At 42.2% G+C, this 15,331-nt stretch overlaps 1 protein-coding gene across 2 annotated transcripts in view; it reads left to right on the top strand.

Moving 5' to 3' along the window:
* The window catches only part of TMTC1 (transmembrane O-mannosyltransferase targeting cadherins 1), a 196,382-nt gene that overhangs the window by 163,301 nt on the left and 17,750 nt on the right, over positions 1–15,331 (top strand). For both annotated transcript variants that reach the window (XM_045002256.1, XM_045002255.1), the window contains one exon: positions 5,052–5,160. In XM_045002256.1, the coding sequence (XP_044858191.1) occupies positions 5,052–5,160 (109 nt within the window). The remainder of the gene's footprint in view (positions 1–5,051; positions 5,161–15,331) is intronic.

Consider the following 15,331-nt stretch of genomic DNA (forward strand, 5'->3'; position numbering starts at 1 on the left):
CATTTGAAAAATGATTCTGGGGGAAGTCAAAGTCAATTCTGCAAAGTTCCTTGCGTTTATATCTACTTGTTCTGGAGGAATCCTGCTGTGCACTTCATTAGATTGCGCTCCCGCTGGAGTTTTGAGAAAAGGGAACTTCAGCATTTTGGAGGAATAAATTTGCTGTTAACATGTGGGAATCTGCCTCCCCTTCCCCTTTGGAAATAACCTGTCTATCCAGACAGCTGTTCCTAGTGACCTGGGCTTGAGTAAATTTGTTTTGGAATCCACAAGATGGAATCTTTTGGTTTTTCACAGTAGTCCCATTTAAAAAAAAAAACTTTCCATTTTCCGTTTTGGCCAGAAGATGAATTTTCACAGGAAGCACTGCATGATATCAATGAGTTAATGAACCCCTGGCTTTGTTTACATACTCTAAAAGAAACTTGAATGGCATTATTTTCTTGCCTTGTATAAATATCAGACAGAGGATAGCTAAACCGTGCAAACAGTTTTCTCAGTAAAAAAGCAATCACTAATAGACTCCCCTCCAATGAAAAATCACATCCCCAGCCTTTTGTAGCTCAAAATGCCTCTTCCTTTGGGTTTAATATTTCTTTTAAAGCTCTGCATTATGTAAATATTTAACTCGTGTCTATAGATTCAGAACTGGTGAGATTTAACTTGAAAAATCAGAATAATATGGATTATTCATACCAGAATTTCTTATACAGATTTTATGAAGAATTCAGATAAAAAAGGATATAAAATTTGGTAAATATATCAGAGAAGTGAATATGCATGAACACACATGTGCACACATAACCTGATTTTGTTGCAGCAGGAAGAATAGGAGAGATAGTCCTCTTTGCTGCATCCCTTCAAATGTAAGGATTTATAACAGGCAGTATGGCACTTCTGTCTAATAAACACTTCCATACTCTGTGCACTGTAAGTATGTTATGGCTACACTTTCAAAGAAAAGATTGAATGCCTTGAGGCCTGTTAACTGAAATCTAATGTTTATTCCCAGGTCAGACTACACAGTACATAGAGGAGCATACAAGATGTCTAGTACAGTTATTGCAATGATTTAGCCCAGGTTTGACAAGACCACCTATCCTGAGGAGGGAGAGATGTCAGTCTGCCCTCTCTTCTGAACTTCTCAGATTCAGACTATGGGGCATAAGTGTGAATGTGCTGAAATAGCCCTGTGTGTTTGTCTGAAAGAGGCAGAGAGTATCATGGAAAAATAAAACTCATCAGAAACTTTGCAATATTAATACCTTTTGGAGACTAAAACATTTCCCCTACCCACCAAACAACCAAACCAAATGCTGCTACATGTTAGGGACATTAGTCCAGAGTTTGGGTAAGGTCTCTGATTTGAAACTCCACATTATACATAGTGCTGACATTATAACCATGCTTCTTGAACCAAGTCTCATATATCACTTGTTGGCTGCAGTACTGCGTACATAGTTTTACCCCTTTCAGAAAAATGTCTCTATATTAAAACTGGAAACAGGAAGATTCTCTATTGTAGATGGATGCCAAAGGAGTAAGTTGTCCATATTCATTTTAACATACATCGTCCAATTTGTTTAGTTATTTATTTACAGATGAAGACAGCTAGAGACAGTAAATGTCTTTTGCTTATGATGCTAAACCAAGATCCTTTCTCCTGGCTTTTGGTAGCTATACAAGTAGAAGTTAAAAGATTCTGTGGCATTTTGTTGGTGAGAAGAGGAAAACCCCTGTGGCTTGGCTGGTAAATTTTCTATTGAGGAAAACCGGTTACTCTGTTAAGGTTGTGTGTGAGCCCCTACTGAGCAGACAATGGATCCAGTGTTTGTGCAGACATTGTTCTACCAGTATCTAATGCTTTACTTTATAAAGTCATTTGGGATATTTTGAAAGTAAAAAGTGCTATAGAAGACAAACCCTATGCTATTCTTTTCTCTGACAGTGAAATTTATCCCAGTGCAGAGACCCCTCTCAAAGCCCTATGAATCACTTACCCTCCATCTTAGGGATTTAAGTGGTACCTTGGCCGCTGTGTGGGATGAATTTCACCCTCTCTGTATAGCAGTGAAGGTGTCCATTCATCTGGCTTTTGCCATGATAGATAACGAATGCATAGAAAATAGGCATATAAAAAAATCCTCCCTTTGCAGCATACAATATGAGATTAAACAGATCATTTTTAAAATTAAAAAACTCATATGGCCTCCATCCTGTAAGAGGCTGAGCACTTTGGCTCTGATCCAGGAAAGCATTTCAACACACCATTGACTTTCTACTCATGTGCTTAAAGTTAAGCATGTGTAAATTCTTGGCTACGTCGGAGCCAGAGTACTCTGCATCTTGCAGGGTTGAGCCCTGTTAGAGGTTGTTGTATCTGTTCTTTTAATATAATTCAGTCTGTCACAACAAAAAGATTTTGTAATCTTTTCCTCCTCCCCTTTAAGGAGACACATTGTTCGGGGATCAAACAAAAAAGGGCTATTCAAAAAAAAAAAGAATAATTAAGAGTGCATGCTTGTGGTTAATGGGGACTTTTACTGCTGTCGAGTGGATCACTTAATCCTTTTATTTCTGTATCTGGCATTTCCTACATTCCTGCCAAACCGTTGATAACTTTACAAAGCAGTCATCTGTTTTCAATTTATATAAATGTGTCACGAAACTCCAGCCAAAGAATCCAAAAGTTTTCTAAATTGACAAACTACCTAGCCTTTAATTAGTAAGAGGGAAAGTGGTTCTTTATTTGTTTTTGCTTATTTGGGTAATTTAGATTGAGTACCACTGTAAGAAGGAAAAGACTAGCCCAACTGTTTTTACTTAACTTAAAGCACAGGGAAAATATTCTCTCAGTTATATAACCTAGAAGGGGGAAAAAATCTGAAAATCCACAAATACTGTCAGCTGAAATTTGCACCTTATAAACAAGATCTGGTTTCTTGGCCATGTCGCCCAGATGAAATCCAAGGCTAAAGTTGCAAGCTTTTCACATATTTCCCATACTTCAGAGTCCTTTGTTTCTTTTCAAAGGCTATGATGTTCATATTACTTTGTGCACCCAACACAAAGAAAGCTTGTTGGCTCAGTCCATATAAACATCCATAGCCACTCACCCAGGGAAACTGCTCCCTTTTCCAAGGCGAGAAATATAGTAAACCCCTCCACTGCAACTGGAGCTCACCACATTAGGCTTTCCACAACCATCTCTGGCCATTCCCTTCCTAGGAGCAGAGTCAGGGACTCTCCCCAGCCCAGCAATGGTCAAGATGCTTGAGAATGGAGTTAGTGATACTGGGCCGTCAAAAACATGAAAATATATTCCACTTAAAATGTATACGTTGTTTAATTAAATTGTGACACTGTGCCCATATAACACATTTTTATCTCAGCTTTAAGGTTCGTAAAGCCCTTATGGAGTATGTAAGCTTTATTGTCCCCATTTTGTGAATAGGGGAAACAGAAGCAGAGAGAGGTTTCCCATAGGTGACCTATTCTAGGTGAGTCAGCGACAGACATGGGAATAGATCCCAAGAGTCCTGACTAGCAGCCCACTGTTCTAACCCTAGACATTTCTTCCCATAAGGCAAGTGACTTCCTAATGGCTTCTGTGGGAGAATCCCATGTCAGGGGAGTGCATTGTGCTCTGATGAAATTTTCATTAGCTTGCCTTTGACTTATAACTAACTCATGACCAGGGTTCTGCTGGATGAGTCAGAGTTTCACAAATTTGTCCTCTTCATAGGCTCCAGAATTAAAGACAAATGTGGCTGGAGATCCATAATTTTATAAACAATTATGTTTGTAGTTTTGCAAGCTGAGAATATGGCATGTGCTGATCACTGTGTAGACAGGGTGAAATGTTTTCATGCCATGTAGAGTACTGCAGAGTTGGCTATGTGCATTATGACTTACCTGTTTTGCCTTCATCTGAAGCATCAGATAATGGCCACCACTGTAAGCCGACCACCACAGTAATGGAGCCAAATGTCTGATCCATTAAGGAAAATCCTGTTGGCTCCAAACTCCCTTATATGAGAATAACCTGCATCAGAGAGCGGAGACGCTGTGAGTTGAAACTCTCAGAATTTCCGGGAATATTTTTGTCCATAGTGGGCAGATTTTCTGCTCCCACAGAAGAAACCAGAGGTTGAGTTCCCTTAACCTAAAGATCTTGAGACATACACATGATGTAAAGGATATCTGAGTGGATGTCTCTTGCCTCCCCTCTACCACATGGCCTCACTGGCCTGTTGGCCCTTAGAGAGCTGACTCCTGAAGAGTCAAAGTCGTGTTTTGCGTGGCTTCCTCAATCATGGCTGGTTCTAGAACCTTCCCTGACCACCCCACCTAAAGAGAGAAGGCGGTTTTATACCATGGAAGGGGAACCAGCACAAATTAACAAAACATCATGCTGTATTTGGTTTACTCCACACCTGTCAAAAGGGGAATAACCAGCGGAGCTCAGCAAGCTCTCATGCCCCTCCCTGCCAGCTCCAGAGCTGGAATGCTGCAAGAGTTGCCAGTGAAGGGCTGCTGCAAAGGTGAGACCCTATATTTCCATTTCTTAAGTGGATTCTCTTATCTCTTCTCAAATCACTCAGAGTTTCTTGGTAGGTTGTCCAGTTGATGTCAGCAATAACTGTGAAAACAGGCCCTACTAAAGGCAGCATCTCCCCCCTGCCTCCCCGCACTCCAAATATATAGAGAAGTGCTGTAGGCGGAGAAGAATCTTTGTGTTGAACTTGTATATTTCCCAGCAAGCTATAGAAATCCATACAAGGAGTCTGAAGGTGCCAAGGTACAAACTTACCATGTAACCAATAACTTCAGTTCTTCACTTCTTCTCCTCCCGCTGACAGAGAGGCTATGGAATTCTATATTGCCTCGGGAGATTCTGGTTACCTAGACTGTGGCTAGAAGCCAGAGTTAATTAGTTAGTCTTTGTTGAAAAGAACAAGACAGGGACTTTCAAGTCTCTTTAAAGTATTTAATCAATAGGTGACCTAAACATGTTGTTAAAAGAACTTTGTTTCTTTTATGACTTGCAGGTCCCAAGGGAAGAAAGAGGAAGCTGTGTTCTTATTGAGAGATTCCATTAAATACGGTCCAGAGTTTGCAGATGCTTACTCAAGCCTTGCTTCCCTGTTGGCTGAACAGGTAACCAGTAATATTTAGACTTGGGTAGCTAATTCCTTCTGTGCACGATGCATTGATGTTACCTTTTGACATGTCTAAGTCTCCTCTGAATACAATAAAAACTCTCTCACCAATACATAAGAATTGCCATTCTGGGTCGGACCAATGGTCCATCCAGCCCAGCATCCTGTCTTCTGACGGTGGTCAATGCCAGATGCTTCAGAGGGAATGAACAGAACAGAGCAATTTCAAATGAAATTTGAAATCTGTCATCCTGTCCCAGATTCTGGCAGCTGAAGGTTTAGGGAGATCCAGAGCATGGGGTTGCATCCCTGACCTGTCCCATCCCTATCATATATCTATTTTTTTAAAATGTAATTCTTTGAATATCTGGGTATGACAGCTGGTGTATTCTAGAATAAATTACTTCGGTATGGCAAACCCACTTTGAGGTAGTAATTTGATTGAGCTGATTTGAGGTTATGATAGTACAATGTGAAGTCTTCTAATGTAATTTGAAAGCTTTCCAAGTTATTGAAGTTATAGAGAAATCATGATCTATTACATAGTGCACCTAGGGTGTGATAATAGGCAAACTATATAATACATTCAATACAAAAAAAACGGCGTTTAAAAGAACATTATTAAGGTTGCAAAGTCAAGCACTCAAAAGTTAGGTAGTCCCAGAATTAAGGTTGCCTTAACCATGAGCCTGTCCTTTGTCTTCCTACAATCCCCTGCCTCATACACCTTCCAACTTTTGCAACAAATAAGGCAAGGGTCCAACAGACAACAATTTCCTTCTCTCTACAGTCCTCATTCATCCCCAGGACAGGTCCATCCTGTGCACTGAATAAAGCAGGGTCCTGTGGAAAAAGTAGCTTGTGACCGTGCAGTTAAAGACTGTATCATAATGCGTACAGAAAAGGGGGCCAAATTAAGGTTGAAAGGGCAGCCTTAATTCAGGCATTTCCTGACTTTTGAGAGATTGACTTTTTGGCCTTAATGATGTTCTTTTAACAGAGCCTTTTGTGTGTAATTTTCAAGTTTTGTTTTGTTTTTTAAAGCAAACTGAAAAAAAAACAAAAATTCTATCATGTGGCATCATATTGACACCCACCTAGATCATCGTCATTGTTGGAAGCTTTAGATCCACAGAACAGAGTTCTGCCGTCTGAGTTAATGGAGTAACTGATAGCAGTAGTATATTGTTGTCCTCTATGTGGACCAAGACTAGAGGGAAATGAAACACACACTTTGTCAGTGGGTTTTGCAGCGATTTGCTGACAGCAGAGGAATGGTGAGACTCAGGAATCTTGGGTTCTGTTCCTCTCTGGAAGGAAGCATTCTCTAGTGGGCACAGACTCGGCTGCTCATTCTCTCCGAGCTTGACCCAGTCTGCTCTGTTCCCTCTAGCCTTGCCCAGCCTTGCCCAGCCATTCCCACCCACCAGGACCTTGTCCCCAGTCTCTTTGCCCATCCAGTCCCAGTTCACCCCCTCCAGGCTCTTATCTGATCTGTCTCTTCCCCCTGTCTCAGGTCTTCAGTTGCCCTCCCCCCATCCTCACTGATTGCCAGCCCCAGTCTCCTTCCCTGGGTTGCTCGTCCAGTCTCCTCTCCGTGCCCCCTCCTCCCGTTTCCCACCAGCTCTATCTCCTAGTCTCTTTGCCCAGTCAGACCCAGCTCTGTCCCCCACAACCGCACAAGCTTCTCATCAGATTTGTCCCCTCCCTCCATTAGTGTCCCCTCTCCTCCCCAATTGGTTCCCAGTTCTAGTCTCCCACACCAGCTCCTTTCCTGGTTCTTCTCTCCCTCCCTCCCCCTCACTTTTCCCTCTCTTTCTCCCAGTGCTGGTCTCCTTTGAGGTCAGACTAGATGATCCAATGGTCACTTCTGGTGTTAAAATCTATGAGTCTATAAAAATCCTCCCCTGTGTCCTGGCTCCCAGTCTCCACACACACACCCCAGATCCCAGCCTCTGCCTTCTTGCCCAGCCACTCTCCACTCCCTCCCACCCCACAGCTCTCAGACCCAGTTGTTCCCCTCTCCCCTTGCCCTGGCAGCCTCCAGTTCCAGTCATGTCTCCTCCAGACTCTTTGACCCAATCTACTCCACCTGCATCCCTCCCCCAGGATTGGCTCTTGTCCTCTCTGCATTTGAATCAGGCAACTTCCTCCTCCACATTACCTGGGCTTGGAATACTGAGAGCACAGGAGATATAAATTCCCTTCTCTCGGTTCCAGTGCCCTGCCTCAGCCTGTCCCACAGCAGCCCAGAGCTGCAATTGCAGGGAAAGTCCTACTCAGCCCTCTGCAGATACAAGCAGCAGCATGTTGTGAGCATGTGCAAACTGTTTTTACAGAGGATTATAACTTGGACAAATTTGGGAGGATTTTCTTGGGCACAGCACAAGGCACATCCTTGACACAAAAGCAACCCCGTGCCAAATTTCAAGTCCCTGCGACAAAGCATGGGGGTGCTACAGCTTTTCGAAGAAAAGATCATCCAAAAATTTTTAACATGGGCCAAAAAATATATTTTTCACTAGTTTTGTTCTTGAAAGCATCTGAACTATTTTAGCTGAAATTTTCCAAAAAGAGTCATCTTGAGGCAGACATCCAGCATGGAAAATTTCAGCCCAAATGGTTAAAGTTTGAAAGTTAACAGCAAATAAAAAGAGGGTCTTATAATGGGAAGGGTCAGGCAGTCTTAATATGTGCTGTTACCAACCCTGTCTATAATAAATATCAGTTGCTAAAATGTATTTTGCTATTTTATTTTCTTCTCCTTTCATCTATGGATGAGAGTAAAATGTTACCAGATCTGTTCAAATAGATGAAAATCTCTATTATGTCTGATATGATAGGAATTTCAAGGCAGGGCCTTTAGATTTCTATCAGCAATATATTTACACATACACATTATGATAGACCCAGGCCAGTTGGGTACAGCAGAATAGCAGAAGGCAGATATACTGGCCACTGGATTAATAGTCTTCTGTTCCCTGACTGACCAGAGCAGGGGCTGCTCCAGGCTAATGAGAACACCTGACTCTAATTAAGGCCCTGCTGATACTATAAAACGAGCTCACTCCAGTCAGGCAGAGGAGAGCCAGGGAGCCAGAGGAGAGGAAGTGCGGCTGAAGGGCTGGTTAATGAAGACACCCCCAAACCATCGGTAAGGGAGCCCTAAGGTAAGAGTGACGAAGGGAGAAGCAGGAGACCTGTGGGGAAGTGGCCCAGGGAAATGTAGCAACTCTGGCAGTGAAAGGTTAGCTGCCAACAGCTGCTACCATTAGGGTCCCTGGGCCGGAACCCGGAGTAGAGGGTGGGCCCAGGTTCCCCCCAACCAACCACTATAGGAACATCTCCTGGCAGGGGAAGTCAGGCCCCTGTCAGGACAGGAGGCTAAACTGTTCTGAAATAAGCTCCCAGGGACAACAGAGACTGTGGGAGTTCTCTCACCAACCTCCTTGCTGGCCTAAGATGAAAAGGCTCAATAGACTGTAACCCTGGCCCTAGAGAGAGAAGGGCTACGTGGAGGGTCACAGGGAGCCACTGAGGCTAGCATAAACCGCCTGGAAGTGCAGGACCCATGGGGGGCAAGGTCAGAGCTCTGCCATAACACTTACAGTGGGTTTGTTGCATTGAAACTGTGTTTTGAATAAGCCCCTCAATGGGCACAAGAGCAAACTATCCCACTGCATAGGAAAAATAGGAAGTATGGCAAGAGACCACCCTGGCTTAACCAGAAGATCTTCAATGATCTGAAACTCAAAAAAGAGTCCTACAAAAAGTGGAAACTAGGTCAAATTACAAAGGATGAATATAAACAAATAACACAAGAATTTAGGGACAAAAGTAGAAGGGCCAAGACACAAAATGAGATTAAACTAGCTAGAGACATAAAGGGTAACAAGAAAACATTCTACAAATACATTAGAAATAAGAGGAAGGCCAAGGACAGGGTAGGTCCATTACTCAATGAGGGCAGAAAAACAATAACAAGAATATGTGGAAAGGGCAGAAGTGCTAAATGACGTTTTTCTTTTAGTTTTCACCAAAAAGGTTAGTAGTGATTGGACATTTAACATAGTGAATGCCAGTAAAAATGAGGTAGGATCAGAAGCTAAAATAGGGAAAGAACAAGTTAAAAATTACTTGGACAAGTTAGATGTCTTCAAGTCACCAGGGCCTGATGAAATGCATCCTAGAATACTCAATGAGCTGACTGAAGAGATATCTGAGCCATTATTGATTATCTTTGAAAAGTCATGGAAGATGGGAGAGATTTCAGAGGACTAGGAAAGGGAAAATATAATGCCAATCTATAAAATGGGGAATAAGAACAACCTGCGGAATTACAGACCAGTCAGCTTAACTTCAGTACCCAGAAAGATAATGGAGCAAACAATTGAGCAATCAATTTGCAAACATCTAGAAGATAATAAGGTGATAAGTAACAGTCAGCATGGATTTATCAAGAGCAAATCATATCAAACCAAACTAATAGCTTCTTAAACAGGGTAACAAGCCTTGTGCATAGAGAGGGAGTGGAAGATGTGGTATATCTTGACTTTAGTAAGGCTTTTGATACTGTCTTGCTTGGCCTTCTCATAAACATATTAGGGAAATACAACCTAGATGGAGCTACTATAAGGTAGGTGCATAACTGGTTAGAAAACCATTTGCAGAGAGTAGTTATCAATGGTTCACAGTCAAGCACAAGGAAGGGAACATCAAAAGAGGTCCCAGAGGGATCAGTTCTGGGTCTGGTTCTGTACAATATCTTCATCAATAAGAACATAAGCATGACCATACTAGGTCAGACCAAAAGTCCATCCAGCCCAATAGACTGTCTACCAACAATGGCCAATGCCAGGTGCCCCAGAGAGAGTGAACCTAACAGGTAATGATCAAGTGATCTCTCTCCTGCCATCCATCTCCACCCTCTGACAAACAGAGGCTAGGGACACCATTCCTTACCCATCCTGGCTAATAGCCATTAATGGACTTAACCTCCATTAATTTATCTAGTTCTCTTTTAAACCCTGTTATAGTCCTAGCCTTCACAATCTCCTCAGGCAAGGAGTTCCACAGGTTGACTGTGTGCTGTGTGAAGAAGAACTTCCTTTTATTTGTTTTAAACCTGCTGCCCATTAATTTCATTTGGTGGTCCCTAGTTCTTATACACCTCTACCCCACTATAACGCGACCCGATATAACATGGGTTCGCGTATAGCGCGGTAGCAGTGAGACTCCAGCGGTGCTTTAAAAGGTCTAGGGCTCCGGCTGCTGCGGGGAGCCCCAGGCCCTTTAAATCTTGCTGGAGCCCTGCTGCTGCCACCCCGGGGCTGTGGCAGCAGGGCTCGACCGGCGATTTAAGGGCCTAGGGCTCCCCACAGTGGCTGGAGCCTGGAGCTCTTTAAATCACCGCCAGAGCCCTGCCGCCCCTATCCCGATATAACGGGGTTTCAGCTATAACGCAGTAGGGATTTTTGGCTCCCCACGACTGCGTTATAGAGGGGTAGAGGTGTATTATGGGAACAAGTAAATAACTTTTCCTTATTCACTTTCTCCACACCACTCATGATTTTTATACCTCTATCATATCCCCCCCCCTTAGTCTCCTCTTTTCCAAGCTGAAAAGTCCTAGTCTCTTTAATTTCTCCTCATATGGGACCAGTTCCAAACCCCTAATCATTTTAGTTGCCCTTTTCTGAACCTTTTCTAATGCCAGTATATCTTTTTTGAGATGAGGAGACCACATCTGTATTCAGTATTCAAGATGTGGGCATACCATGGATCATAGAATATCAGGGTTGGAAGGGACCTCAGGAGGTCATCTAGTCCAACCCCCTGCTCAGAGCAGGACCAATTCCCAACTAAATCATCCCAGCCAGGGCTTTGTCAAACCTGACCTTAAAAACCTCTAAGGAAGGAGATTCCACCACCTCCCTAGGTAACCAATTCCAGTGCTTCACCACCCTCCTAGTGAAAAAGTTTGTCCTAATATCCAACCTAAACCTCCCCCACTGCAACTTGAGACCATTACTCCTTGTTCTGTCATCTGGTACCACTGAGAACGGTCTAGATCCATCCTCTTTGGAATCCCCTTTCAGGTAGTTGAAAGCAGCTATCAAATCCCCCCTCATTCTTCTCTTCTGCAGACTAAACAATTCCAGTTTCCTCAGCCTCTCCTCATAAGTCATGTGCTCCAGCCCCCTAATCATTTTTGTTGCCCTCCGCTGGACTCTCTCCAATTTTTTCACATCCTTCTTGTAGTGTGGTGCCCAAAACTGGACACACTACTCCAGATGAGTCCTCACCAATGTCGAATAGAGGGGAATGATCACGTCCCTCAATCTACTGGCTTATATAAGGGCAATAAGATATTCTTTGTCTTATTCTCTATCCCTTTTTTAATGATTCCTAATATCTTGTTTGCTTTTTTGACTGCCGTTGCACACTGCATGGACATCTCCAGAGAACTATCCATGATGACTCCAAGATCTCTTTCCTGATTAGTTGTAGCGAAATTAGCCCCTATCATATTGTATGTATAGTTGGGGTTCTTTTTTCCAATGTTCATTACTTTACATTTATCCACATTAAATTTCATTTGCCATTTTGTTGCCCAATCACTTAGTTTTGTGAGATCTTTTTGAAGTTCTTCACAGTCTGCTTTGGTCTTAACTATCTTGAGCAGTTTAGTATCATCTGCAAACTTTGCCACCTCACTGTTTACCCCTTTCTCCGGATCATTTATGAATAAGTTTAATAGGATTGGTCCTAGGACTGACCCATGGGGAACACCACTACTTACCCCTCTGCATTCTGAAAATTTACCATTTATTCCTACCCTTTGTTCCCTGTCTTTTAACCAGTTCTCAGTCCATGAAAGGATCTTCTCTCTTATCCCATGACAACTTAACTTACGTAAGAGCCTTTGGTGAGAGACCTTGTCAAAGGCTTTCTGGAAATCTAAGTAGACTATATCCACTGGATCCCCCTTGCCCACATGTTTGTTGACCCCTTCAAAGAACTCTAATAGATTAGTAAGACATGATTTCCCTTTACAGAAACCATGTTGACTTTTGCCCAACAAGTTATGTTCTTCTCTGTGTCTGACAATTTTATTCTTTACTATTGTTTCAACTAATTTGCCTGGTACTGACATTAGATTTACCAGTCTGTAATTGCCGGGATCACCTCTAGAGCCCTTTTTAAATATTGGCGTTACATTAGCTGTCTTCCAGTCATTGGGTACAGAAGCTGATTTAAAGGACAGGTTATAAACCATAGTTAATAGTTCCACAATTTCACATTTTGAGTTCTTTCAGAACTCTTGGGTGAATGCCATCTGGTCCCGGTGACTTGTTACTGTTAAGTTTTCCGATTAATTCCAAAACCTTCTCTAGTGACACTTCAATCTGTGACAATTCCTCAGATTTGTCACCTACAAAGGATGGCTCGCGTTTGGTAATCTCCCTAACATCCTCAACCATGAAGACTGAAGCAAAGAATTCATTTAGTTTCTCCGCAATTACTTTATCGTCATTAAGTGCCTCTTTTGTATCTCGATCGGTCAGGAGCCCCACTGGTTGTTTAGCAGGCTTCCTACTTCTGATGTTCTTAAAAACATTCTGTTATTACCTTTTGAGGTAATGATTTACATAATGGCATAGAGAGTACACTTAAAAAGTTTGTGGATGATACCAAGGTGGGAGGGGTTGCAAATGCTTTGGAGGATAGGATTAAAATTCAAAATGATATGGACAAACTGAAGAAATGGTCTGAAGTAAATAGGATGAAATTCAATAAGGACAAATGCAAAGTATTCCACTTAGGAAGAAACAATGAGTTGCACACATACAAAATGGGAAATGACTGCCTAGGAAGGAGTACTGCAGAAAGGGGTCCGCAGGTCATAGTGGATCACAAGCTAAATATGAGTGAAACAGTGTAACACTGTTGCCCAAAAAAAAAAAAAAAAAGGAAACATCATTCTGGGATATATTAACAGGAATGTTGTAAGCAAGACACAAGAAGTAATTCTTCAGCTCCACTCCACACTGATTAAGCCTCAACTGGAGTATTGGGTCCAGTTCTGGACACCACAGTTCAGGAAAGATGTGGACAAATTGGAGAAAGTCCAGAGAAGAGCAACAAAAATGATTTAAGGGTCTAGAAAACATGACCTATGAGGGAAGATTGAAAACAATTGGTTTGTTTAGACTAGAGAAGAGAAGACTGAGAGGCGGCATAACAGTCTTCAAGTACATGAAAGGTTGTTACAAGGAGGAGGGAGAAAAATTGTTCTCCTTAACCTCTGAGGATAGGACAAGAAGCAATGGGCCTAAATTGCAGCAAGGGCTGTTTACGTTGGACATTAGGAAAGAATTCCTACCTGTCAGGATAGTTAGACACTGGAATAGCTTGCCTAGGGAGGTTGTGAAATCTCCATCATTGGAGATTTTTAAGAGCAGGTTAGACAAACAACTGTCAGGGATGATCTAGATAATACTTAGTCCTGCCTTGAGTGCAGGGAACTGGACTAGATGACCTCTCAAGGTCCCTTCCAGTCCTATGAGTCTATGGTGACAGCTGGTTTTAATATTAATTAATTTTCAATAATTAGAAGTACTGGTCATAAGATTGTCAGGACAATTAAACAGTATAGTGGTGTAAGGCCATATATCCAAAGGAAATGTCCTTAGCTGTAGTTCTCTTGACTTAGAAATGCTAAGTCCGCTCATAATTGATCTACTCCACACACAGTTTGTCCATCCTCTTCTGAGTTGACTAAGTGGAGGGGGAAAAAGTGGTCGATACAGTTTCCCCAGATGGTAAGAACTTCCTTTAGCTTTTTAACACCTCCACATTTCAAACCACACAAGATTAATAGTTGACTCTGTAGCCCTTGTACTACGTACCACTTACACAAACAGACCTGTTGACTTCCATGGGACCACTCATGCAAGTAAGCACTATTCCATATGATTAAGGGCTGCAGAGCCAGACCCTAAACGTGCAAAGCTCCTTGAGGAATACATTACAGGAAATTCTGCCAGCATTGGCCTGATGATATATGTGTGGGAAGGAGAAATTAGATCTCATTTTTCAGTTGCAGTCTGATTTCTTCCTTTTAAAGAAGTGTATTATTTGTAGTTCTTAAAAGGAATTAAGTTCATGGCCTTTGTTCTTTCTATTTGGAGCATAGTTTGGATCACACATTTTTGCACTGTTGGATACTTTTAACACACAATATTCAAAACTTATCCCAGTAATAATTAAAAAAAAACTGTGTGTAGCTGTTGGAGAGGAAGTATTTCAAGAATTATATCTCGCACATGTCTGAAAAGGGGGCTGGAGTTGCTAGAAGTTGCACACTTAATTAGCTCTGATGAAGTTACCATGCTTATGACAAACTGCTGTGTCTGAGGTTGTGTGTGATGGTTAAAGAAGGAGAGAGCAGGTGGGAGTGACACGATGAGATGGCATCTTGATTGCCTTGGTCCTATACAGTATGTTCCCCAGTAATTTGAGAGCTATGAATCTGAAATAGGGCTTAAAGTTCCTTCGCTCCTGGCTTTGTAAAAGATGCTGTTAAGAAGAAAGTCTCATGCTCAAGGGAATTTTAGTACAAACTGCTGTAATTCAATGTCTTCTAGTCCCCTTGCAAGGTGACTTTCAAACCAGAGCAGCCTCAATAAGAGAACACTTATACAACGCACAGTTTCACTCAGTCAAAGCTTCCTATGTTCCCTTTGCTGTTTATGAAGATATTTGCACCTTTAAGCAAGGATGCCTCTCTCATTGGGAGCCCAACTCCTCCCTCTGCTTGGTCTCAGTTGCAGCTCGGTGTTTGTGCCATGATAATATGTTGCCAATTTGCCATGGAAATGGTTGTGATATCAAAAAGTGTGATATCGCCAGTTTTACAGTGATGCAACTCTACTGCTTTCACTGCAGTTTGTCCTGATTTACTCCAGTCTGAGCACGGTTGCCATCTCTCATGGTGTTATCCCATGACTCATGATATTTGGTGTTTCTTCTTCAAACTTCAGCTTCCGGAGTCAAGTTGTTTCATGAGAATCTCAGCTTTTATCTTTTTTACAAGGAGATTTCTAGCTCTCATGGTTGCAGAGAAAAGCCAGAAAATGTGACCTGAACACACCCTAAAGGCTCAG

Source organism: Mauremys mutica, chromosome 1, assembly GCF_020497125.1.
Source record: "Mauremys mutica isolate MM-2020 ecotype Southern chromosome 1, ASM2049712v1, whole genome shotgun sequence".
In the NCBI taxonomy this organism is placed as follows: domain Eukaryota; kingdom Metazoa; phylum Chordata; order Testudines; family Geoemydidae; genus Mauremys; species Mauremys mutica.